This window comes from Corythoichthys intestinalis, chromosome 3, assembly GCF_030265065.1.
Source record: "Corythoichthys intestinalis isolate RoL2023-P3 chromosome 3, ASM3026506v1, whole genome shotgun sequence".
Classification (NCBI taxonomy): Eukaryota; Metazoa; Chordata; class Actinopteri; order Syngnathiformes; family Syngnathidae; genus Corythoichthys; species Corythoichthys intestinalis.
The window spans coordinates 41,275,778-41,301,953 of record NC_080397.1 but is presented as its reverse complement, the minus strand read 5'-3'; the positions used below and the strand labels follow the sequence as shown (position 1 = coordinate 41,301,953).

General features: G+C 38.3%; 1 protein-coding gene across 3 annotated transcripts in view; it reads right to left on the bottom strand.

The window, feature by feature from the left end:
- The window catches only part of LOC130913501 (LIM domain transcription factor LMO4.1-like), a 38,246-nt gene extending 12,478 nt beyond the window's left edge, over positions 1-25,768 (bottom strand). For 2 of the 3 annotated variants that reach the window (XM_057832168.1, XM_057832167.1), the window contains exons 1-5: positions 25,404-25,768; positions 21,654-21,900; positions 21,457-21,553; positions 19,526-19,684; positions 12,855-12,898 (exon numbers count right to left, since the gene is read on the bottom strand). In XM_057832168.1, coding sequence (XP_057688151.1) covers positions 12,890-12,898; positions 19,526-19,684; positions 21,457-21,553; positions 21,654-21,868 — 480 coding nt within the window. In that variant the 5' untranslated portion in view covers positions 21,869-21,900; positions 25,404-25,768 and the 3' untranslated portion in view covers positions 12,855-12,889. Of the gene's footprint in view, positions 1-7,384; positions 12,899-19,525; positions 19,685-21,456; positions 21,554-21,653; positions 21,901-25,403 lie in introns of those variants that run through there. The other variant, XM_057832166.1, reaches the window with a different exon arrangement.
- Between the last annotated feature and the right edge of the window lie 408 nt (positions 25,769-26,176).

The window sequence follows — 26,176 nt, the reverse complement described above, 5'->3', positions numbered from 1 at the left end:
ATAAAGAAATTTTAGCTGATTGCAACATAAGAGTGCAACATAAGTTTTAGAGAATTATTACTGAGAATAAGATACACACACGGATTCATTTGCACAAACCTGATTGGATTTGAATAGACACAGTTGTAGTATCTCCCCGCATTCCCAAAACTGTCACTGGGTGACCTGAGCTCAACCTTTGACTGTATGACCAGCATCGTCTGCTCACAGTAAGGTGAGCTTGTTATTGGGAAGGTGGGGGTGGATTCTAGGCAGTGTTAAGTGAAGCAGGAACCCTCAATGTTGCTAATTTATTTACAGATTTAATTAGATGGATAGAGCCCTCACAGATATAAGAAAGAGAGGAGATGTTGCCAGCGTTACAGCACTTTAATTATGGTAGCAGGCTCCTGATCCCTGCGCTCCACTGTCTAGGGAGCCAGTTAATTAAAATCCTCATTATTTTACTTTTAATTAGTTCCCCCCTCTTTTGTTTCCTTTCACCATATGGCCGTGTTCCGTGGTCAAATTAACGTAATTGAGCTAATTAAGCCGATCACTTTAATTATTCAAAGCGTTCCGATTGGCCGGGAGAACTTCCCTCGCTCTCCCATTACTGACATTCCAGCAAGACGCCGGGAGTTGTAGACTCTTTGTCATTACGCGCTTATACTCCCATGCGGAAGCAGTGAGTTATGGCTCCAGCATGCTTCGCTTCCTCCATGTTCCAGCAAAGTCTCATGTTTCACCGCCATACATTGCTGCAAAGGACAGCTCAGCCAGTTCAAAGTCAGCTCACAAAATGTCTGCCCATTTAACACTCCAACCTTATGACAAATTAGGCCCTGTTGATTGTTGTGGTATAGCTGAATCTGAGCAGTAGAAGTCATCTGGTGTTGCATACTTACTGTAGCTCTGCCAACCCTGGCGGCTTTCGCAAGGACGTTGAAACAGTAGACTACCATTGCATTTCATGCTTTAGAAGAAGAAAAAAAATCATGAGAACCAGATGGCAGTTTTACTGCAAACATACTTTTGTTGAGCCTCAACTGTGGACGTGACTTGTCAGTCAGGAGTTAGATTCATTGCTAACTGCACGTAAAATATTGAAGCAGTAGGAAGCTTATCTCATCTGGTTCCCTATATTACTAGTTGCACAGTCTTGTAAAATATAAATGTTGGACAATTAAATTGATAGGCTGGAATTCCATATGACAATATACAGTAAATAATTCACTTTTAAACTAGATGATTGTTTGAGAGAAAAGAAAAGGTAAACTAAACAGCTAAATTGTCACCCCAAAGCTGTCATCACTAAACTGGTTTTGTGCCAAAATGGTTTAAAACACACACCCATACAACGGTATACTCAAATATTACTCAGTACGGTGGTACCTCTTCCTACAAAATTAATTGGTTCCAGGAGTAGTTTCGTAATTTGAAAATTCTGTAAGCAAAGAATCGTTTTCCATGTAAATGCCCTTATCTGTTCCAAGCCCCCTAAAACTCGGACATACTGTAAATCTTTTATAATACATAAAAACGCATCAAAACATGTAACAAATACATGTTAAGATTATTTCACAATAAACATAAAATCAGAGTTATGGATAATGTAAAAAAACAAAAATACCGTAATTTCCCGAATATAAGGCGCACCCGTGTATAAAGCGCACCCCAAATTTACTTGTAAAATCTAGGGGAAATTATTGTACCCTTTTATAACGCGCACCCTAATTTTAGAAGAAAACAGAGCTTGTGTACAGATACAGAGATGTCATTTTACTGACTGGTGAAACACAGCACAAGCATAGCACATTGGTAGTTCAAAACATTACCGTAAACTGACAGTATTTACGGTAATAATATGATTTGACAACTTCTCCAACTTACCAGAATCTAGGAGAAAACAAAACAGATGTGACTTTTCTTTTAAAGGCTGCTGTATAACTTGCTCATTTCCTCATGATGAATAAATGTTTCTTCCATGGATTGATACGGTAAAATGAAAGTGAGAACGTAAGTCGGAAATCCGTGAGAGCTCATAGCTGTCAACACGACAGTAACAAAAGGAACTATTGTTGTTTGGGTTTGAGTTTCCCGAGGGACCGATATAGTTGACGGACACAGGAAGTGTGTGTCCTTACATTTGTTATGGTCCGAATTGCGGAGCTGCAATAAACGTCGACTCAAATGAGTTCAAGAAACTAAATTCTGTGCTTCATGAAGAGTGAAAAAAGCAGAATTTAACACAGACGAAATCATTCGGCCGATTAGAGTGAAGTATTACCGAAACAAAACGGTGACGTCACGTACCGTAATGGTCGGCAACGGGTCGCCGCATACGTTTCTTCAACACAACGTGGCCGTGTCAATGCAAAAAAATCGGTTTATATATATATGTAATACATATATATTTCTGTCTCCATCCATGTACCCGTTTATAATGCGCACCATGAGTTTACAAGTTGATTTTTGGGGAAAAAAGTGCGCGTTATATTCGGGAAATTACGGTAGCTAAAAGAATAAAAATTAATACTCTTATGTAAAGCTGTTGGAACACAAAGGGCGAATAAACAGGATGCTCGGATACATACATACACATATAGTAGAAGTCCCTCTTAGCCAATGGCGTACCGCACGCATGCTGTTTTTAGACCGTGACGTCGCATCGTAAAGCGGAAGTAGAGTAGAAGTGGGACATTTTAGACCCGCCCTCGCATAGAAGCAATGGAAAATCTGCTACTTTTCTCCGGTAATCTTTCAAAAACGAGCATGCTGATCACACATTGCTTTTTTGGAACTTGTAGAAACGACTCGAGACATTACGACATATGAAGGATGTTTTCTTCATACGTTTCCTGAAACTAAAAACTCGGAGGAGAAAATGTGAAGACTGAATCAACTTGCGCGGACTTTTAACGCCAGCTCGGCAGTAAACATTAATGCAGTAAACATTTCGTCGGGTTGGCATTGTCTTTCAGAGGACAAAGAGGTAAGCCATTTTGATATTTTTAACTTATTTTTTGGCGTGACGTGCCGGGTGCTGCTTCTGTCTGACAATGAATGACCTAAGAAGAATTAAAATGCTATCTGACTGCCACTGTTACATTTTCTGTTGTAAAAAAAAAAAAACTTTAGTAAGGGGGAAGTGTAAATAAGTTATAGAATTAAGATTTGTTAACAATGGAAAAAATTAAAAGTGTTCGTTGGCTGTCACCGAGTAGCATTTGCGATCACTACACAAAGCTAACTAAATTACCCCCATGAACTGTACGAGACGTAGGACAACCAGAGGATATATAAGAAAGACAGGGCTGATGGTAAAGAATAGCTTGTTGAAACAGGAGAATGTCATTGTCAGTCGCGTCGATAAAAAAGCGAAGGCTATGCTTAGGTCGGCTCGTTCTTTTCGTCTTTTTCAGCCTTCAACACTCAAGCCATCTCTTTAACTGAACATTTTTATGTTCTTCCACATCTTTGCCAGTGAATTTGGCACTAGGCACATCATTTTCGGAGAGAATTGGTAGGTTGTGCTCTGTAAACATCTTCGTACACGATTTCCATTCATTTCCTATTAGGGACAACCGGTGGCTTGTCCCTACTTAGCAACAGTAGCTAATGTTATGAATATTAATGAACGGAAGTGACGTGTTGTTTGCGGTACGCCATTGGATGCTCGGCAATAGCCAATGGCAAAGCAGCTAGAAGTATATTACGTTCAGTAAATTCTAGGAGCTGTGAGTACCAGCCATACTGTATTTTTGCCTTTCGTATCCTGAAATGTATTAATTTGATGAAATTTATTTTCCCTTTGAGGCATGTCTTAGCCTGAAAATTCTGACCGTGACTTATGTGTATCGTCACACCACTAATATACTTATAAACAGTGGTACCTCTACATATGAAGTTAATTGGTTCCAAGACCTTGTTTGTAAGTCGAAATGGTCGTATGTCGAGCAGGATTTTCCCATAGGAATACATTAAAATTCCATTAATTCGTTCCACAGCCCAAAAACCTACACTAAATCCATAATAAATACTGCTGGTGCAATTATTATAAATGGCAATTAAACATAGCAAAATAAATAAGTTAAGAATAAAAATCAGAATAATATAATAATGATAATAATAATATTAATAATAATAATAATAATAATAAAATAAAAATGATTCCGTTAATAATGTAACAAATTGTATTCTAATGTGGCGGACAGTTTTTGCTGAACCTGAATGCACCGCGGGGCTGACGTCACAGTGAGATAGGTCAGTGCGGTAGAGATTATACTTTCGTTTTCTTGAGAGCACAGTCAACTGCAGAGGGCAATGGGTGTTTTGTGTTGAATAAGTTCTTAAATAAATTATAAAAACGTGACGAAGCTGGCAATTTCTTTGGCGATGTTACCACAATAATAATTGTCACCTTAACTTATAAAGACTTGCGAACGGTGGTCGGAAGAGGACCGTGGAGCTGTATTGTTGAGCCAGCTCACGGATGCGCACCCCACACTCATATTTTTCTATAATTTGCATCTTCATTTCAAAGGTAAGCATCACTTTTTTCCTTGTTTCACCAACTGTACCAACTTTTTGGAAACTTGTGTTGATTTCTCACACAAGAAAATCCGCCGTGAGTTCGTTTGCGTTGCTGTCATGTCGTCGTATTTCGAGCATGTCGTCGGTTGTAGAAACAAATGGCGCGTCAAATTTTACGTCGGATGTCGAAAAGATCGTGTGTCGAAGCGATCGTATGTCGAGGTACCACTGTATATGGCGGAAAACACAGACAAGACTAAAAAAAGCTGTTTCTGCTTTTGCACTCCTTCTTAAAAGAAATTGCTGTAGTTTAAGCCAAAACAACTGTTGTGTTTGACAGAAAACTATGTCTATATGCTGCCATAGCAGATTCATGGCGCATTAAGCCTCCAAACTATTTTTTTTTTCCTAACCTGTCCTGTTCAGCTATTTGACACGGAGAATGGAAGTTTAGGTGCCCGGTTGGTCTGAACAGTTTTAATGTTTCACATTGAGAGTATGGCATACTCCCATTGTGATCAATCAGCATACCTTGTTCATTATGACAAAGCAGCAAACAGGAAGGGGTTATGGGGAACAGAAGGAAAAAAAACAGAACAAAAGAGAAGACAGAAAAGAAACACAAACAACAACAAGAAATACATTGAACGTCTACACTAACTACTAATATGTTGGTGCTATCGCCAGCTAGATGTATTTCCGGTTGACACCTTGTGGGGGGCCTGTTGACCAGGGAAAGGGGGACGGGGGTGGGGGAGTCTATAAGCTAAGTGATTGAAAGGGGTAGAATGTACACAAATCAGCTCTGTGATCTAGAAGCCAGTAATTGTGTGAATCCATTCTGAGTGTGGGCCCGTTGGTGACAGACCCTATGCCGCCCCATCACCACTCCCGGCACCGGGACACCCACCCGAGCACGCCCTATCACATCCAGTCGCACGCGAGCCCCACCAAGTGCGCAACAGCCACGCCGATGAGCGGAGCAGATAATTTTTTTCCCCCAGAAAATTGAGATTTTAAGCTTTCCAATGATGTATCACACGTGCATATCGGACAATTTTGAAAGTTGGCCAAATTGGGGGTCTCAGAGAGGAACTTCAAGTCACCTGAATTCACCAAAATTCACCAATGAAAAAGTCACCAAATTAAAACTAGTTCAGGGGCTTAATACGCCATGAATCTGCTATGGCAGCATATACAGTAGATATAGTGTTCTATCAAACACAACAGCTGTTTTGGCTTAAAATACAGCAGTTTCTTTTAAAGAGGAGTGCAAGAGCAGAAACTGCTTTTTCAGTCTTATATACCAGTCCTTCTAAAAAAATTAGCATATTGTGATAAAGTTCATTATTTTCTGTAATGTACCGATAAACATTAGATTTTCATATATTTTAGATTCATTACACACAACTTAAGTAGTTTTAGCCTTTCATTGTTTTAATATTGATGATTTTGGCAAAAAAGTCAAGAAAAACCAAAAATCTCTATCTAAAAAAATTTGCACACTTCATACGACCAATACAAAAAAGTGTTTTTTAATACAAAAAAGTCCACCTTCAATTAAATATATCAGCAATGCACTCAATACTTTTGCAGAAATGACTGCTTCAATGTGGCGTGGCATGGAGGCAATCAGCCTGTGGTACTGCTGAGGTGTAATGGAGGCCCAGGATGCTTCGATAGCGGCCTTAAGATCATCCACAGTGTTGGGTCTGGTGTCTCAACTTCCTCTTCACAATATCCCACAGATTCTCTATGGGGTTCAGGTCAGGAGAGCTGGCAGGCCAATTGAGCACAGTAAGGCCATGGTCAGTAAACCATTTACCAGTGGTTTTGGCACTGTGAGCAGGTGCCAGGTCGTGCTGAAAAATGAAATCTTTATCTCCATAAAGCTTTTCAGCTGATGGAAGCATGAAGTGCTCCAAAATCTCCTGATAGCTAGCTGCATTGACCCTGCCCTTGATAAAACACAGTAGACCAACGCCAGCAGCTGACATGGCACCCCAGACCATCACTGACTGTGGGTACTTGACACTGGACTTCAGGCATTTTGGCATTTCCTTCTCCCCAGTCTTCCTCCAAACTCTGGCACCTAGATTTCCTGAAGCACATGCAAAATTGGCTTTTATCTGAAAAAAGTACTTTGGACCACTGAGCAACAGTCCAGTGCTGCTTCTCTGTAGCCCAGGTCAGGCGCTTCTGCCATTTCCAGGACACCCCTGTGCACGGTGGCTCTGGATGTTTCTACTCCAGACTCAGTCCACTGTTTCTGCAGATCCCCCAAGGTCTGGAATTGGCCCTTCTCCACAATCTTTCTCAGGGTGCGGTCCCCTCTTCTGATTGTGCAGCTTTTCCTGCCACACTTTTTCCTTCCCACAGACTTCCCACTGAGGTGCCTTGATACAGCATCCTGGGAACAGCCTATTTGTTTAGAAATTTCTTTCGGTGTCTTAGCCTCTTGCTTGAGGGTGTCAATGATGGCCTTCTGGACAGCAGTCAGGTCGGCAGTCTTGCCCATAATTGCGGTTTTGAGAAATGAACCAGGCTGGGAGTTTTTAAAAGCCTCGGGAATCTTTCACAGGGGTTTTGGGTTAATTTGTTGATTCAGATGATTAGGTTAGTAGCTTCTTTAGAGTACCTGTTCATGATATGCTAATTTTTTTAAATAGGGATTTTTGTTTTTTCCTGACTTTTTTGCCAAAATCATCAATATTAAAACAATAAAAGGCTTGAACTACTTCAGTTGTGTGTAATGAATCTAAAATATATGAAAGTCCAATGTTTATCAGTACATTACAGAAAATAATGAACTTTATCGCAATATGCTATTTTTTTACAAGGACTAGTATATATATGTATATATATATAAATATGTTAAATCTTATATTTCTTAACTTTGTTGAATAATGCATTCTTCAAAGCAAATGATGAATGAGAAGGAGTTTGGTATCATCAGGGTACCAATCAATGGCCAACATCTGGTAGATCAAACCAAAACCAGCACACGACTGATTCTTAACGCCTGTCCCCAAAGAGAGGCTTCTCCAATTGATAAGAAAGCATTTAAATGACACCTTGGCTCTGTGTCACAAGAATATCTGTGTGAGAAAACGACTTTTCATCACGCGTATGTAAAAATATCCTGGCATCATCATGTGCCTTCACACAGTGTGCTGTGGTGGAGCTCAGGCAATTACTCTCATCTCCATGTGTTAATATGATTAATTAGCAGGAATAAACACTTTCCTATGACACAGGCTACATGGTGAGCCACACACCTGCAGAAGCTCTGATAAAAGACAACGCCTCATGGCATAGAGTCTTTTCTTGAGACCTGCTAATTGGCATCTGAAAACGTTCTGGCTAATTAGGAAGAAGCAGATGAGGCTTGATTAGTTCGAATGCAAAGTGTAACTTGTGGTGCAATGGGAGTCGAGAATGTGCCGAGGTTTTCGTTCTTCGCCATCACGATACCAAGATAATTGTAATTGTGATCATTTGCATACGTTAATGAATTTGCGTGACGCCCCTTGATCAGACGTGGAATAAATAATTGATGCCATATCAGCACCTACCATGACAAGTGGGACATTTTAGGAGAACTAAGCGCATTAAGGTGCAAGTTTGATGGCTGCCGTGCTCCCAGGCAAGGTGCAAAAGTAGAGCAGATGCTATCTTCTGCTAGCTGCTGAGATTATTCCCAAACCTCTGATGGGATGCCACTTAAAATTTCTATATTGGCTTCCCTAAAAAGGGATCCAGATTTAAAGCTATAGGCACAACCTATTCAACAGCACATCACAAAGAGCAAAATGCAGTGTGATAAACAGTAAATATGAAATATTGTCAAAATATTTCAAATTCCTCAATGTAGAAGCTACCACTCCCCTTTAATTAGACCGCTTTCAGATTAGGCTTTATTAGCGGCAGGCAGTCAGCCAAGGAGCAAGCTAGCCACAGGATATGCCCCAAGTTCAGCCTCCCAGGAGCTCCGGCAGCACAGATACAGGGCTCATGTTTAATTGCTTCTGTAAATGGTCAAAGCTCAAGCCCCCTAATTCCATTCCCCGGGGTAATCAGCCATGTTTTAACCATACAGGGCTAACAAGAGTGAGAGAGTGCTTCAGTCACCATGTAGCTACCAGGAAGTACAGTGCAACGTTTTTACTGCTAAAGGGGCTCACAGTGACGCCAAATCATACAGAAAAATCAGTTTAATTGGATTTTTTTCAATAAATCCATCATTTGCTTAAACACATTGACAAATGCATTTCATTATGGAAATTACAGGCATCGACAGTGACATTTCTGTTTCTAATAGTGCTTAACTCATTCACTGCAAGACATTTTGGACAAGGGCGTAGGTTTGGTCTCAACATTAGTAGGGACGATATAACAGCATAACCTGCATGTACTAGTACACTTTTTGCTGGGGACGGGACATTATGAAGACCAAACAGATTATTGAATGGCCACATTTATCACGAATGTGAACCTAATTAACTGGCAGGCGAAATGATCAAAGCAAAATGAATCTGTATGGACTTACAGTATACTTTTATGTGAATTGGTTCAAATGATACAACGTTCGATTCAAACCATTGTTTCCAAAAACAACCGTAATCTTTGCACTATAAGGCGCCCCTGACTATAAGCCACCACCCACCAAATGTGACACGAAAACAGCATTTGTTCATAGATAAGCCGCACTGGACTAAAGGACGCATCTGTCTTCATTGTATTATAGGATATTGACACCAAAAGGTATTAACCGGTAACACTTTATTTGACAGCGGCATCATACGACTGTCATAAGATCAAATGTTATTGGTTCAAGAAGCTTTATTTGCTCCCTTGGGGGACACAGTCAACCTCTATTGCCAACACAGTTGTTGTCCAACATGCTCCCTAGCATTTTTTGCAGCACTACAGAGGTAAATAACAATCTAAATTCATGTTCTGTCCTAACAATTTCTTCAGTTATTGTTCCAGTTGTTTCCTTAACTACTATTTATAGTATTTGGTAACACTTTGTCTAATGACAGTCATATGGCACCACTGTCAATCATAATTATGACATGACCCTATCATGAGCATTAATGAATGCTTATAACAGATGTAATTTGGTCTTATCCGGCAAATTATCTACCTTTTGAATGGATGTAATGCCTGTGATAGTGTCATGTCACAATTATGAAGGTCTTATGATGCTGCTGTCAAATAAAGTGTTACCTATTAACCCAAATAAATCAACAAATAAGTCGCAGAAAATGAAGGGAAAAAAGTAGCGGCTTATAGTCCGAAAAGTACCGTACTCAAGAAAAATTTTGAAGTGCAAGCCCCTTTATTAAAAATATGGGGAGCTATCCAAGAGTGGGTCCACTTCTGGGGGACACTGGAGCACCCTTAGACTCAAACTAAAGTATTGGAATATAAAAGTGATTTGGGGAAAAATTGTCATGAAAAAAAAATCTGAGATATCCAAGAACCGATCAACATGAGGCATCCGCGACTACCCCAAGACTCGAATCAAAGTATTCTCATGAAATTCTGAAGTGTGATTTCATCGCTCAGATATTTTTTTTTTCATCTCAATGTCCCTCTGAAGTGGATCCGTTCTTGGGACTTGCACTATGAAGCCACAGCGTTGTATTACGGTAATGCACATAATGCAAATAATGGTCCAAATGAGGGACGGCTAGCTTGACTTCGTTGTTCCTTGTGGAGGCTGGCCTGACCGCAGTAGTTTTGCAAGTTAACAAGCTCACACAGATTAATGCTACTGCTACTCTGATGCAGGTCGGACTTTTAGTAGCAAAATTAGTGGTGTTTCCCCCACCTCCACAACATTCTTTTTAGATTACTTACAGTGTTGTTTTCGGCAGCTCTTTTAATTTTCATTATAGTCTTAGGCTTTTGGACAATAATACTTATTTGTCTTAGTCATATTTTAGTCATCTCAAAATGTGTTTGTCTTCTTTTAGTTTTTGTTGATGAAAACTAATTTAGTCTAGTTTTAGTCAACGTTCACTCAAAATGTTTTCATCTGTAAAATTAATTCCGAAAAATAAAGGTTTCCATCTATTTCGAATGAACATTGACAGACGAGCACATATTGTAACATCTACAAGGACACCACCAATTTGGTGATAACACGCACTCGGCAGGAAAACAGTACATTATTGTCAATGAATGATACCCACCTGGACGCCACGAACTGTATGTACAAAAAGTTGTCCGAGAGTTAAAGAGGACACTTGCCATTAGCATTAGCCTAATGCTAACATGAATGCTATGCTAATGATATGAGTTACATTTAGTGTGTGATGATCACTCAGCACAAACCTTTAAAGGCTAAAGCAACATTGCATATTCTCTCCGGCAAAATAAGAAAACAAATCTTACCATGTGTGCAAGTCTGAAGACTGGAGAGTAGCAGCACGTCACATGAGTGACACAACCAGACACTGCTATGATGCAAGCTAACTACACATCAAATGTCACACATTGTGGACACGTGACGGAAACTATTGTGCTTTTTCGTTCTTATCTCGGCAGAAGAAAACGGGTGTTAGTCTCGTTATGTTGTAGTCTCCAAAAACACGTTTCTTGGCTCATTATCATCTTGTCACCGGCATGAAAAAAATTACTCGTTGACGAAATATTTTCGTTATAGTCATCGATCGTTGACAAAAACAATACTGATTACTTACAATGGCTTGCGCCTACTCTTCGAAGGGGGTGGATGACGCGGCATTGCATTTCTGTCGGCGGGGTTTTGTGAGTGTACGTGTTTGCCTGTGTAGCTGGAGGAGGGGGCAGGGGTCAAGTCATCAGCCAATCAAATGTGCATTTGAGGGGGGGGGGGGGGGGGATTGACCGGCACATTTGGCAGGTGAAAAGCGATAAATGTAAGTCTGAACATAATGAAATTATTCACTTAATAATGGTAGGGTATATTCTATCCTTACAACATATTGGAAGAAAAGATAAATTAGCCTATCTATATAACTGAGCTCATTACTTAATGCAAATGAGGTGGCTTAAAAGGTTGTGGGGACCATTTGAGCATCCTGAGAAGTTGGAAGTGTGATGTCCCTACCGTCCCTATACAAACCTACACCCTTGATTTTAGAGCATTTTGACTGCATATTTAATAAATTTTTAAAAATATGATATAGCCAAAGAGAATATTGTGTTCGTTTACTATCCATACAATGGACTCTCACATAATTTCAATTCAGGACCCATGGATTCACCTTTTTTTTTTTTATTTATTAAAACTAAAAAATAAGAAATTTGTACTTGGGCTTGTGACTAACCAGAGCAAACCAGTGAGTGGTGTTTTTTAGCGTTTATTCAATATTTCTTTTGAGTTTGGAAGAAAAACATGTACTCTGTAAATACTGTACAGTTTCAAAGGAAGTCAATTATACATGGATTTTCACAATCCGCAGCTGTGCCTGGTTCTTATCCCTCTGGAATAGCAGGGGTCCCCTGTAAACCGAATCGGCCAAATGTAAGAATAGACTCTTGTTTTAACGTTTTTAGTAAGCAGCAGTGGAACATATGGAGGTTCTACAAAATGTAGTTGTTTCCCTCACAAACCTCTCAGCATGTCCCTCAAGTTGGTCTGATCGAAAATGATGCATTGCTGCCCTCTCCTACCGATTGTGCATCAGTAACAAAATTATATACAGTCATCGTAACTGCTTGACTTTTTACTGACGAGTATATTTTTTAAATGACAGGAATGAGCTAAAATGTTTGTAGCATTAATTTTAAAACATCAGTTTCTGAGAGAAAGAATAGATTTTTACAACTAAAATATACAGTTGTTACCTAAAACCCATCGAACCCCAAGGTTTCAGATAGACATAAAAGAGACAGAGCTGAGTTCATTCAATACGTTGACACTTAAGGAAAATAATGCCACTTGTCACATGACATCGACAGTCTTTTTACAGCAGTCTATCAAGCGCTTATTCACACATCTTTTAATCCATCCATTGATGACGATTGTTGTCTTTTGGCTTTCTCAGTGTCCAGAAGAGTTTCTGTAGTCAAGCAAGCATCTGCCACTTTCATAATGAACACCGTTACAGAGGAGAAATGCGATGACATTCCTTAAGACCCAGACCCTTAGAAAATATGATTTCCAATTTGTGGCACTGTTCTGAGGGCCTTGAAGTGTTTTTTTTTTTTTTTCTGGGGCTCCAAATACCTGGCAGCATCAATGCTCAATACTACATGAACGTGACTTTGGATGAGCGGACAGTGATTCTCTGCAAGAAAGCTGCCCTTTGTGGGATGGAAGTGCGATGGTGAACAGAACTCACAATGGCAACAGTAGCAGGAGAGAAGAATTAAAGCTTCAGCACACCTGAAATGACAGAAAAAGAGCAAGGACATGTGGATGAATAATTATATTTAACTCATTTATACTGTCATTACAAAAAGTCACATCACATCAACTATCAGTTAATGAGGACAACGTGGCCTTCATTATATTTTCCATTCAAGGATATTTCCTAAATGAGCACAAATGAGAAGCTCAGTAAAATTAGAACATTGAAATAGCATTGAAAAGAAAAACATTCATTAAATTGCATGATTAATGTGGAACTTATAACTATTCAAATAACAGTCTGCTAATAAGAGTACGTACTGTAGTTGGAAAGCTTAAAGTTGTTTTAAGGGAAAGTTGTGGCACCACATTCCAAACATTTACCACCTTAAAGGTGGTTATGAGAATACCTTTTATTACAAACAGTGTTGCTAATATTACTATAAAAAGTAGTTATTTACAAATTACGTCTCTGAAAAAGTAATTGAGTTGGTAACTCAGTTTCCTCAGTGTAATGGTAATTAGTTACTCAGCAAAGTACCTGACGTTACTTTTAATGTTCTAAACGTTATGACATTATACATTCTATAACATCTTTCACATCAAGGATATTTTTCTATTAACAGACTGAAGAATAAAAACACTACAGTGATCCTTCTTTTTTTAGCGGTTAATGGGGATAAGTGAAAAACCGTGAAGAAGCCCGCGCCCATTGTATGTTCAACGTATTTATTGAAAAGAGATACATATAGGATGTTCTTCCATTTTTTCCCCAAAATGTAATCTAAGAAAAAAAAGAAAATATTTATGTGAATTTTGAACGGGAGGGCATTTAAAAAAAAAAAAAAAAAAATTAATTAACAGCGAAACCCTAACTGGAGGTGAGAGCATGAAAGAGCATAATTAAAGACACCATGATTTTAACAAGATATTATCGCGTACCTACCTTGTTTCGGTCCAAAAACTCCATGTAGCATTTATCACTGAGTGTCAAGACACAGTTGCGAATAGCCACAGCCGGATTTTGGGGGGATTTTATGAGTGAAACATGGTAATATAACAAGGGTCGCGATGCAGAAATCGCAGACAAGAAGGAGTGGTCGAGATTTTCTTTTTCACATATTTACCCTTTTAAACGTCCCCCCCTCCCAATTTTTCTTTCTTTGGATCGATTATTTATCATTGTACATATCAAAGAACATGCGACAGTAACAAAAAAAAATACAACTAAGCGATAGTTATGAGGTAGATATTCGTGACTTATTTACAGGAACCATTTTGTTCATTGCGACGTAATTTGTTTAAAAGTTTAAAATATGTGGCTGAATAATTTTTTAAAGTCTTTTTTTTTTTTTTTTTTTTTTTTTTTTAAACTAGATATTAAAAAATCAATTAATGATTCTAAGCTAAAAATGACAGACATTTTAAATAATAAACATAACTAATTACCTTCATTTTATGGCCGAGTTGAAACAAAAGCGGTTGCACGATGTCTGCAAACGGGGGTCTCCAGGGTAAAACGGACAAATTAAAAATGGTTCAGGGGCTTAATGCATTATAAATCTGTTATGGAAGCATATAGACATATTGTTCTATTAAACACAGTTCTTTTGGCTTAACCATTAAATACCTACAACATGAAGCAATTATCAGAGAATCCCAAAATTTGAAAAATAAGGTCCTAATAAAACCTTTTTTTTTTCAAATTTATAAAAAGAAAAGTCAAAATGAATATGTGTAATAAGCGCTCTGATATCTGATATGGAACCTGTAGATGCATGTGTTGACTTGCATCCATCATTTTTTTTTTCCAAAAAGAATTGTCAAAATTCTGAATTATTCTCAAAATCATTAAATTTTAGGTGTATCAAATATGTTTGGTAATAAAGGGTTAAAATACAGCAGTTTATTTTAAAGAGGGGTACAAGAGCATAAACTGCTTTTTCAGTCTTGTCTAGGTTTTCCGCCATATACAGTATATGTTAATAAATGGTTTTTAAGCACTTCAAATGTAATAATTATGATAAGTGTTAAACATGTTGCTGTCCCACAGAATTATTTTTTAACAAAAGTAGGAAAATGCTTGGCCACTCAAATCCTCTCCAGCTGCTCACTTACACACAATGAGTTGCCACAGCAACTGTTTAACAAGTTAAACGATGATTGACGCATGCGACGCTTTGAACTTTGTGTCTCTGGCAAGATCAAACCCAAACGTCTGTCAATCATCGTTAACGTTAACAAGCAACTCCAGTGCACTGCCTGACCAACAAAGAGCAGGGAGAGAGAGGGAATAAGGGAGGGATAGTGACACTACGCTATCGGCTCAGGACAGCTCATCTGTATTTATTTATTTATTAATTGAAAAAAATCCACGATGGACTGAGGGCGCCAAGTTTGAAGCGCGAAGTCGCGAGGGATCACTGTATATGCAGTACTGTATTTTAGAATATTTGGTATTTATTTGGATCTAGTCTATTAGTCTGTTAAGAAAACACGAATGTAAACTGGGCATTAACCAGTGCAAATCTCTGAAACTTTATGTTAGGCCTACTGCACAATAAGCAGAAAACTATCCTTAAATATTCCGTAAAGGAACAATATTAAATCTAATTTAAGTTTGAGAACGCTACCTTTGAAATTTCCTCGCACGTCGCTTAACACTGACTACAAACACGATAACTAATAATTCATTTTCAACACTGGTAATCTTATTTTAATTAGAAATTATTTTACTGTCAGGAATGAAGATTTCTTGAAGTACGTTTTTGGACGTACGTATTGGGTATGCAAACCAAACACACTTTACATCTATTTGTATTTTTTCCCAGTTTGTTCACATTACTATTGGTGATTAGGATACATCATACCTGTATTAATTTAGTGACGCATAATTTCAAAATACCTGAATACTGCATTTTGGACTGTATTTTACTTCATGTCAATGATTGCTTGAAGTGGTGGAACATAAACTTTGTCTTTAACATACCACCACTTCGAGCAGATATCAATGAGATGAAAGATGGACCAAAAGGTGCAATTAAAACAGTGGAGCGTTACATGCTGAGGAACGTTTGGGAGGAATTCTCGTATCGGTTTAATGTCATCATCATCAAAGCTGTATACAGTGATCCTTCGCTACTTCGTGCTTTAAACTTCGCGTATTCAGTCCATTGCGGATTTTTTCCCCTTTCAATTAAAAAATAAATAAATAAAGATAAACTGTCCCAATCCGATCACGTAGTCTCACTCTCCCTCCTGCTCCTTTTCTTGGTCAGAGAGTGCAATGAAGTTGCTTATTATAGTTAATGATGATGGAGAGACGTTAAGGTGTGATCTCGCCAGAGATGCCTTGGTGCCGAAACTTCAAAGCGCTGCATGCGTCAATCATTGTTTAACTTGTTAAACAGTTGTTGTGGCAACTTATTGTGTGTAAGTGAGCAGCTTCAGTGGATTTGAGTGGACTCACGCAATGAAGCATTTATATATTCATGTTCCTACTTTATTCTTGTTTAAAAATAATTCGGTGGGATAGTAAAATGTTTTAAAACTTAATAATTACATTTGAAGTGCCTAAAAGCATTTAGTAAAATATATACATTCATATTTTTTTATTATTGAATTAATTCATTTTTTAATTAAACATGTCTTACAGTGGGGCAAATAAGTATTTAGTCAAGCACCAATTGTGCAAGTTCTCCTACTTGAAAAGATTAGAGAGGCCTGTAATTGTCAATATGGGTAAACCTCAACCATGAGAGACAGAATGTGGAATAAAAACCAGAAAATCACATTGTTTGATTTTTAAAGAATTTATTTCCAAATTAGAGTGGAAAATAAGTATTTGGTCACCTACAAACAAGCAAGATTTCTGGCTCTCAAAGAGGTCTAACTTCTTCTAACGAGGTCTAACGAGGCTCCACTCGTTACTTGTATTAATGGCACCTGTTTTAACTCATTATAGGTAAAACGCTTGTTGTAAAGAAATCAACTGTGAGAGCAATTATTAGAAAATGGAAGACATACAAGACCACTGATAATCTCCCTCGATCTGGGGCTCCATGCAAGATCTCACCCCGTGGCATCAAATTGATAACAAGAACGGTGAAAAATGCCAGAACCACACAGGAGGACCTAGTGAATGACCTACAGAGAGCTGGGACCACAGAAACAAAGGCTACAAGAACAATGCGCCGCCAGGGACTCAAATCCTGCACTGCCAGACGTGTCCCCCTGTTGAAGCCAATACACGTCCAGGCCTTTCTGCGGTTCGCTTGCGAGCATTTGGTTGATCCAGAAGAGGACTGGGAGAATGTGTTATGGTCAGATGAAACCAAAATAGAACTTTCGGGTAGAAATATAGGCTCTCGTGTTTGGAGGAGAAAGAATACTGAATTGCATCCGAAGAACACCATACCCACTGTGAAGCATGGGGGTGGAAACATGCTTTGGGGCTGTTTTTCCTGCAAAGGGACCAGGACGTCTGATCTGTGTAAAGGAAAGAATGAATGGGGCCATGTATCGCGAGATTTTGAGTGAAAATCTCCTGCCATCAGCAAGGGCATTGAAGATGAGACGTAGCTGGGTCTTTCAGCATGACAATGATCCCAAACACACAGCCAGGGCAAAAAAGGAGTGGCTTCATAGGAAGCATTTCAGGGTCCTGGAGTGGCCTAGCCAGTCTCCAGATCTCAACCCCATAGAAAATCTGTGGAGGGAGTTGAAAGTCCGTGTTGCCCAACGACAGCCCCAAAACATCACTGCTCTAGAGGAGATCTGCATGGAGGAATGGGCCAAAATACCACCAACAGTGTGTGAAAAGCTTGTGAAGAGTTACAGAAAACGTTTGGCCTCCGTTATTGCCAACAGAGGGTACATAAGAAAGTATTGAGATGAACGTTTGGTATTGACCAAATACTTATTTTCCACCATGATTTGCAAATGAATTCTTTAAAAATCAAACAATGAGATTTTCTGGGGGGTTTTTCCCCACATTCTGTCTCTCATGGTTGAGGTTTACCCATGTTGACTATTACAGGCCTCTCTAATATTTTCAAGTGGGAGAACTTGCACAATTAGTGGTTGACTAAATACATATTTGCCCCACTGCATATGTATCTCTTTCTAAGGCTAAATCTGAATAAATACATATCATTGTATACTACTGTATATTTTGAGAATCTTTTGTCATGTCATCGTTTACAATTCTCGCATAGCGTGTGGCAAGAAACACCATATCTTATCTGTAGTTTGGTTGTTTTGCATGTTTGGAGGAGGATTTAGTGAGGCAGATGGTTCATGCTTGTTTGGATTGGATTTTTGGGAGCCTGATAAAAAGTTTTTTTTTTTTCAAATTTCCACCAAAAAGAAAAAGGGGATTAACCCTGCTGTTTTGTAGTATTACCATACCCGCATGATTATTTAAGGCTTAAATGTCATTGTAGACTACCTGTTTGCCGTACACTGAACTGCATTTCATAAAATTGTGCCTCCACCACCTTTTCTGGATTGAAATGCAGATACATTAACAATATTGTTGTTGTATCGTTTTTATTTTTTGTTTTTTTTGTTTTAATAACCATTTGATGACTGTTATTGTATTAAGGATACGTCATATTTAATACTACAATATATATTCCGTAAATCTGCATTGTAATATAGAAATCTGTGGCAGCAACACTGTATGTCACACGGAGTTAGTGTACAACTACATCTATAGTTCAAGTGCTATAAATATTATAAAGCGTTTTGAACAACATTTAATGTGTGGGAAAGCACTAGATAGGGATGTTGGTATGCTAGTCCGACAAAGTATGCTAATCTGACAGAACAGCAGATGCTCCGGAAAAAAAAAAACCTGTATTCTGCAGATACAGGATTTGTGAGGCTCACCTTATTCCTGGTAAACTCTAGTAACTACATATATGTTATTTACCGAAGAGTTAATTTATACTTTTAAAAACAAAATCTAATTTGCGTGGTATACAATCCACTTTCAGCACGATCATAATAATCGTGGGCCTCCAGGACAAAATGTCTCCCATCAGCTATGTGACAGAGATGGGTTGGACCACCGGTTTTCCATCATCCCAGATCTCATATAGGCTTTTAATTATCATAAACTGCACCTGACTATGAGCCACACCCACCAAAGTTCACAAGAAAACTGCATTTGTTCAAAAACAATATAAACTGAACTGGACTATAAACCGCGACTATAAACATTGTATTATAGGATATTTACACCAAAAGACATACAGCTCACCAACCTGTAAAAATCCATATCTAGGCCACACTGGATAATAAACTGTGCAATACAGATGAAAAAAGCAGTTTATAATGTTAAAATGACAGTGCTCTGATTTTGTCACCAATGCATATTTTAAGCTTCCAGCTAAACCTACTCTGGTATTCAGACGTTAGAGTGTTTATATATCGGATATTTCGCCCGTTAACTGCTCATCGCATCTTCACTGCCTGCCAACATATTTGTGACTTCTTGGCACCCGACCAACTGTGCACATGCTGAAAATATGTAAATATAGATCCTCCTAAAACAACTCTGATGGAGTTACCTTTGCTAGCAGTAATATATTTTTAATAATGACAGTCAAATAATAACATACATACAATGCTTGTTTCATCATATGAAGATATATTTACCTTCTGATCAGTCAGCACTGAGTTACTTTGAAGCTGTGGCAGGTGGCTGCTGAGCAGGGCGGCACCAGGTCTGTCATGCTCGCAGAAAATTGTGCCATTCAGATAATGAAAGCGATCTCCAGGCATCAGTCTATTCCTGCACGTGGCACAGCTGAAACACTGCCATAGAAAAACAAAAAATCGTGAGACAAAACAGCATAAATATCAGCCCCATGTACACGATTGAATGATGAACACATAACAATCATGACACTGACATGCCTGTCAACCCGAGGCCATTGGCAATCTTACAAATAGTGACGTATGCCCTTACAAATAGTGACTAATCTTACAACGTTGTATATAGCGTGCAATATGAAACAAAAACTCAATTTTTAAAATAATATGGATTTATTGGTAATATTGTAACATATAACCTGGTGCAATCAAAGAACAATCAATATCTTCAGCTACATCATAATTTCTAAAATTTAACAGTGACTTTTGTTATAATTGTATGTAGCACTTTTGGCAATTTCTATCATGTCTTGATGGCTGCACTTCATGGCACTTCAGCTCGCAATTCAGTTTGACTTGAAGGTAGTTCGTTATTGTGTCCAATTATAAATTAAAAAGGTCAATTGATAAAATTAACTTACCGATGCAATCTTTGAGTCAGGGACCATTTCTTTTTCTAATTCTGAGAAGTGATCAGCAATAGTTGCAGGCAAATTGTGTTCGGCAACAAACTGGCAGAATAAAATCCGTTTTGTCACTTTCGATTCTGCAGACTTCATCTTTATGACCAGTATTGTTAATCTTACTTTAAAAAGTAATTAATTACAGTTAAAAATTACTTCTCCCAAAAAGTAATTGAGTTAGTAACTCAGTTACCTAAATGTAAGAGTAATTAGTTACTTGGCAAAGTAACTGGTGTTACCTTTTATGTTGTTGTTCCCCCCCCCCCCAAAAAAAAACAACAACAAAAAAACAAAAAAAACATAGCAACTTTTGCCATGGTTGGAAGTCATTTAATGTTGTGAATTAACTGTTAAAGTGGTTAAATTGCTCCCGTTTTTTGCAATAGTTCCCTTCTGACTACTTTCGACATGTGAAAGTTTTAAAACCGTTTTAAAGTTTTAAAAGTTTTAAAATCAATTATAGATTCAAGTCAAGATTTTTCTGATTTAGGAATATTTTAGATAAAAAGTTACTTAAGGTTTGCTAGGAAGGTTCACTACAACAGAGCCTTTCTGAGAAGTCTACTGCTTTAAAATGGGGCTGTTTACTAACGCCACCGAGTGTCATTTCGCATGTAGTTCTATATGCATGTGATATCTAGGCGTAGATTGTAGGCTGTCGGATACAGTCAGGAAATATTGAAGCCACCTAGCCTAGCATCGCGTTTGCTACAGCGTCACAACAAACACTCTTCTCTCTCTGTGTCTCTGACTTTTCTCGCGTCATTCAACCAACGTAGTAACGCATAGTAACGCACATTGTCTTGTTGCCGAAATGGTAACAAAATCCGAACGGAGAAAAAAAACGAAATGATTTTGAAATGAACAAACTTTGAATGTACGGCGTACACATTGAAAAATCAGTGCTCACTTGAACAAATTACGCCAAAACCGTACAACTTGACAGGTATGCACTGAAAGAAGCATTATGCCTTTATATTAATTTTCATAAAATCACATTTAAGCATGAACTGCATCACAACAACATTTACGTACTACTTACTTACTAATTCTTAAATGTGAACATTATTTTTACAAGTTCTACTTTTTGATTCACCCCCTGTCGTGAGTTTTATAGAAGTGGGCGAGTGTACCTAATGAACTGGCTTCAGTCTATATTTGAGTCTTTGGGGGAGGAGTAATGTCCCCAGATGTTCCTGTCAAACACACAGCAGGAGGCAAAGTAGGCTGAAGTGGGAGCTGGGGACTTACCTTGAGGTGGTAAACATTTCCCTGTGCCCTCATCACCATCTCATTGGCTGGGATTGACTGGCCACAGGCACTGCATGCCCCGCTGTGCCCAAACAGCCTGCAAATTAAAAAAGAAATAATAAAATACAGCCTCCATATGCTTGAAAGGAATCACTTCCTCCTTCCTCTTGCTGCTTCCTCGCCACACAAGATCTCACCTAATGTAATCGCTGCGACACAGAATCATGCCTCCTTTGCTGTAGCAGGTGGTGCCAATGTCGCCCAGCTGGGCTTGGCAGCAGGAGCACTTGAGGCAGCGATTGTGCCAGTAGCGTTCCATGGAGAAGAGCAGGAAACGGTCAGCGATCTTCCCCCCACATCCTGCACATGACCTGGGGGCCGGAGTTACTCCTGACGCTTGGCTGTTCACCATACTGATGAGGCTACTTGCTGGACACACAGGAGCTGGAAGTAAAAAAAAAAAAGTGGAAGGCATTAACTGCAAGAGCAGGGGTCAGCAACCCACGGCTCTAGAGCCGCATTTGGCTCTTTAGCGCTGCCGACTCCCTTGAGCTTTTTTCAAAAATGTTTGAAAATGGACAAAGTTAGGGGAGGGAAATGTATTTTTGTTTTAATATGGTTTCTGTAGGAGGGCAAACATGAAACAAACATTCTTCTAATTTATTAATAGTGTAGTGAAGTTAAACTTGACATCGTATAAAGAGTATTCACGTGGTGCGTCATTCTCTATTGGATGCACTGCAGGGAAAATAAACATTTAATCATGAAGGATCATCATGTATTTATAGCCAACTTAGTCATTTTGATAGTAGACTAATAGTGCCAATATAGATACATACAGCATGTGTTCCCTTCATTATAAGGCTTAAATAAGGCTTTTAATTTTTTGCGGCTCCAGACATAATTTGGGTTGCCGACCCCTGTGCTAGAATAACACACATATAGGTCCGAATGTAGAATAGGTTTAACGTATTTTAATATAATGACAACCAATTTCTGTAAATGATATTGTACAGTCAATAAAGAGGTGCAACTATAATTGATACGTCTACAACAATTATCAAATTAATCAACAAATATTTTGCTTAGAGATTGTTTGAAGACCTTGTTTAACTTCAAATTTTCCAGTTCGTCGCTAATTCAACATTACAATCCCCACTATAAAGTTTGTTGTCCATCATTAAAGCAAACTGACTCTATCCATTTTTTTCTACCCAAGTAACTGATTAGTCAAACAATTAAAAAAAGAGATTAGCCATAATATATATATACACACACATACATATAGACATATACATACATAAATACACATAAGCATATACTTATAAATACAGATATACGTACACATATATATATACATATATACACATATATATGGCGGAAAACAAAGACAAGGCTGAAAAAGCAGTTTCTGCTCTCGCACCCCTCTTTAAAATAAACTGCTGTATTTTAAGCCAAAAGAACTGTTGTGTTTGATAGAACAATATGTCTATATGCTGCCATAGCAGAGTCATGGCGCATTAAGCCCCCAAACTATTTTTAATTTGTCCGTTTTACCCTGGAGACCCAAGTTTACAGACGTCGTGCAACCTCTTTTGTTTAAACCAAGAAGTAATTATATTTATTATTTGAAATCTCGGTCATTTTTATCTTAGAACCATTAATTGATGTCTAATATCTAGTTAAAAAAAACGACTTTAAAAAAATTATTCACTCGCATATTTTAAACTTTTAAACAAATTACGTTACAATGAAAAAAATAGTGTCTGTAAATACGTCACAGATATGTACCTCATAACTATCGCTTACTTGTATTTTATTTGTTACTGTCGCATTTTCCCCTGATATTTTAGATGATAAATAATCGATCCAAACAAAGAAAAATTGAAGGGAAAAAACCATTTAAAACGGTAAATATTTGAAAAAGAAAATCTCAAACACTCCTTGATGCCATGGCGCATTAAGTCCCCAAACTATTTTTAATTTGTCCGTTTTACCCTGGAAACCCCCATTTACAGACGTCGCGCAACAGCTTTCGTTTCAACACAGCCATAAAACGAAGGTAATTAATTATATTTATTATTCAAAATGCCTGTCATTTTTAGCCTAGAATCATTAATTGATGTCTAATATTTATTAAAAAAAAAAAAAAAAAAAGACTTTAAAAACTTATTCACTCGCATATCTTAAATTTTAACAAATTACGTCACAATAAAAAAAAAATAGTGTCTGTAAATAAGTCCTGGATACCTACCTCATAACTATTGTTTAATTGTATTTTTTTTTTGTTACTGTTACATTTTCCCTGATATTTTAAATAATCGATCAAATAAAAAAATAAAAAACAAAAACATTTAAAAGGGTAAATATTTGAAAAAGAAAATCTCAAACACTCTTTGATGTCTGCGATTTCTGCATTGCGACCCTTGTTATATTACCGTGTTTCACCCATAAAGTCCCCCAAAAGTCCAGCTGTGGCCATTCACAGTTGTGTCTTGACACTCAGTGAGACATGCTATTGAATGAATTTTTTTTGTGACTGTCGCAAAAAAATGTGACTTTTCTCTGATATGTTAGATCAGGGGTCCCCAAACTGCGGCCAGCCTCCACATTTGATCCGGCCCCCTGAACAATACCAGAGAGCATTTTGATTTTTTTTTTTTTTTTTTCTCAATAGTGTTATTCATTTCCTGGCTTTTTTCTGTGAAGAACCCAGAGAGGGATATTTGGTTATTATCTATTTAATTAATAGTGTTATTATTATATTATAATATTTTATTTACTTTTGTTCCGTGAAGAATCCAGAAAGGGTTATTTGATTGTGGCTTTCTGTTAAACAATAAATTTTTACATCTAGGCACTCCTGCAATCGTCACACTTTTTGTTACAAACTGACCCCGGCCCCTCATCAGAGAAGGGAAAAGTTATGTGGCCCTCACAGGAAAAAGTTTGGGGACCCCTGTGTTAAATGATAAATAATCTATCCAAACAAAGAAAAATTGGAGGGAAAAAAAAAAACTTTTAAAAGGGTAAATATTTGAAAAAGAAAATCTCGACCACTCCTTGATGTCTGCGATTTCTGCATCGCGCCCCTTGTTATATTACCGTGTTTCACCCATAAAATCCCCCAAAAGTCAGGCTGTGGCCATTCACAGCTGTGTCTTGACACTCGGTGAGACATGCTACACTGAGTTTTTGGATCGAAACAAGGTAAGTACGCAATAATATCTCGTTAAAATCATGGTGTCTTTAATAATGCTCTCTCATGCTCTCACCTGAGTGAGGGGTTTAGGTGTTTAATTATTTTTTTATTTTTTCTAAATACCCTCCTGTTCAAAATTTTTCTGCTCCTAGAAAATTGAGATTTTAAGCTTTCCAGTGATGTACAGTATCTCGCATGCATATAGGACAATTTTAAGATTTGGCCAAATTGGGGGTCTCAGAGCGGAACTTTAAGTCACCTGAGTGTTTTCCGCCATATAATACGTCCTGGTATATACACATAGTGATATAAAGACACACGTGTATATACACAGACAAATGCATGATATCAAATGACTGACACTTTATCAACTTTTAACAACGCTGTACTACTATTCTCCATATAAATGCGCTATAATTCAGTATTTCCACAGCGGTAGCTTCAGGAAAACAAGGCCATCTATCTGAGTGGGAACAATCTGCTCACTAGTGTATTTTTTGAAGTGAGAGGGAAAGCAGAAAAGTCACCAAATGGGACTTTTGGAAGTGTGCCAGCTTTCAAACGGAAGGTATTCATGTCAAGGCGTTTCTTTGTGAATGTGTTCCTAATTTAGTATAAAACATATGGGCTCTAGGTGAACAAAACGACTCTAAAGATAACGTAGAAGTTCAATGAAAGCCTCGCTTAAATGAGGATAGCACTCACGTAAAGGAAAAGAAAGAAAGGAAGGAAATAGACGTGTTACCTTGTCGAACCAAATGTTTTCCTACTGCGTTCAAGTCCAAACGGAGGGAAATAGCTCTCGCAAGAAAATGGATGTGTTCACGCCTGCGAAACTGGACTTAAACATGACCATTTTTGCGGATCCATAGCTTCGTTGAAGTGTATGCGAAAAAGAAGTGTAAAATCCCAAGCCAGAATGGCGCGCGGACTGCAAATAGTTTGAGGAAAGTCTCACACTTGGAGCTTCGACCATTACAAAAAGAGGGAAAACTACTGGAAGCCGCGAGGAGGAGACAAGCCGCTTTTTCCTTCACTTCTCACTCGCTCTTCCAGCTGTCCTCCTGATTACACGCCTTCCACTGTTTCTGACGCTTATGACAGCGGCGCTATTCATCAAATTGCGCAAGGGTCTATTTAAATTACCGACAGCGGACGTAGCAACGTAAAACGGGGAAACCAATAGCTGAGCAGTGGGCGTGGTCAGAAGTCACAATGATTTATGAGTTTCTAGTGAGCGCATAGGCGGAGTTTGACTTTTGGGGCAGGGGGGGGCACAACATGTTGATGACCCTGAAACGCAGTGTCAGCTATAAAATTAACTTACAACAATATTTATAATAATAAGTTGAAAATGAGCGGGTTTTTTTCCCCATCATTCTTGAGGAGAATTCTAAATCAGGCTGCTGGCAGGACAGCTATAGTTTTCACCAAGATCAACATCCGTTGAATATGGTACGCCAGCGGGTGTCGTGCCAATGTAGTTACCTTAGTCAAAAATTGTATCCTTTGGGCGGA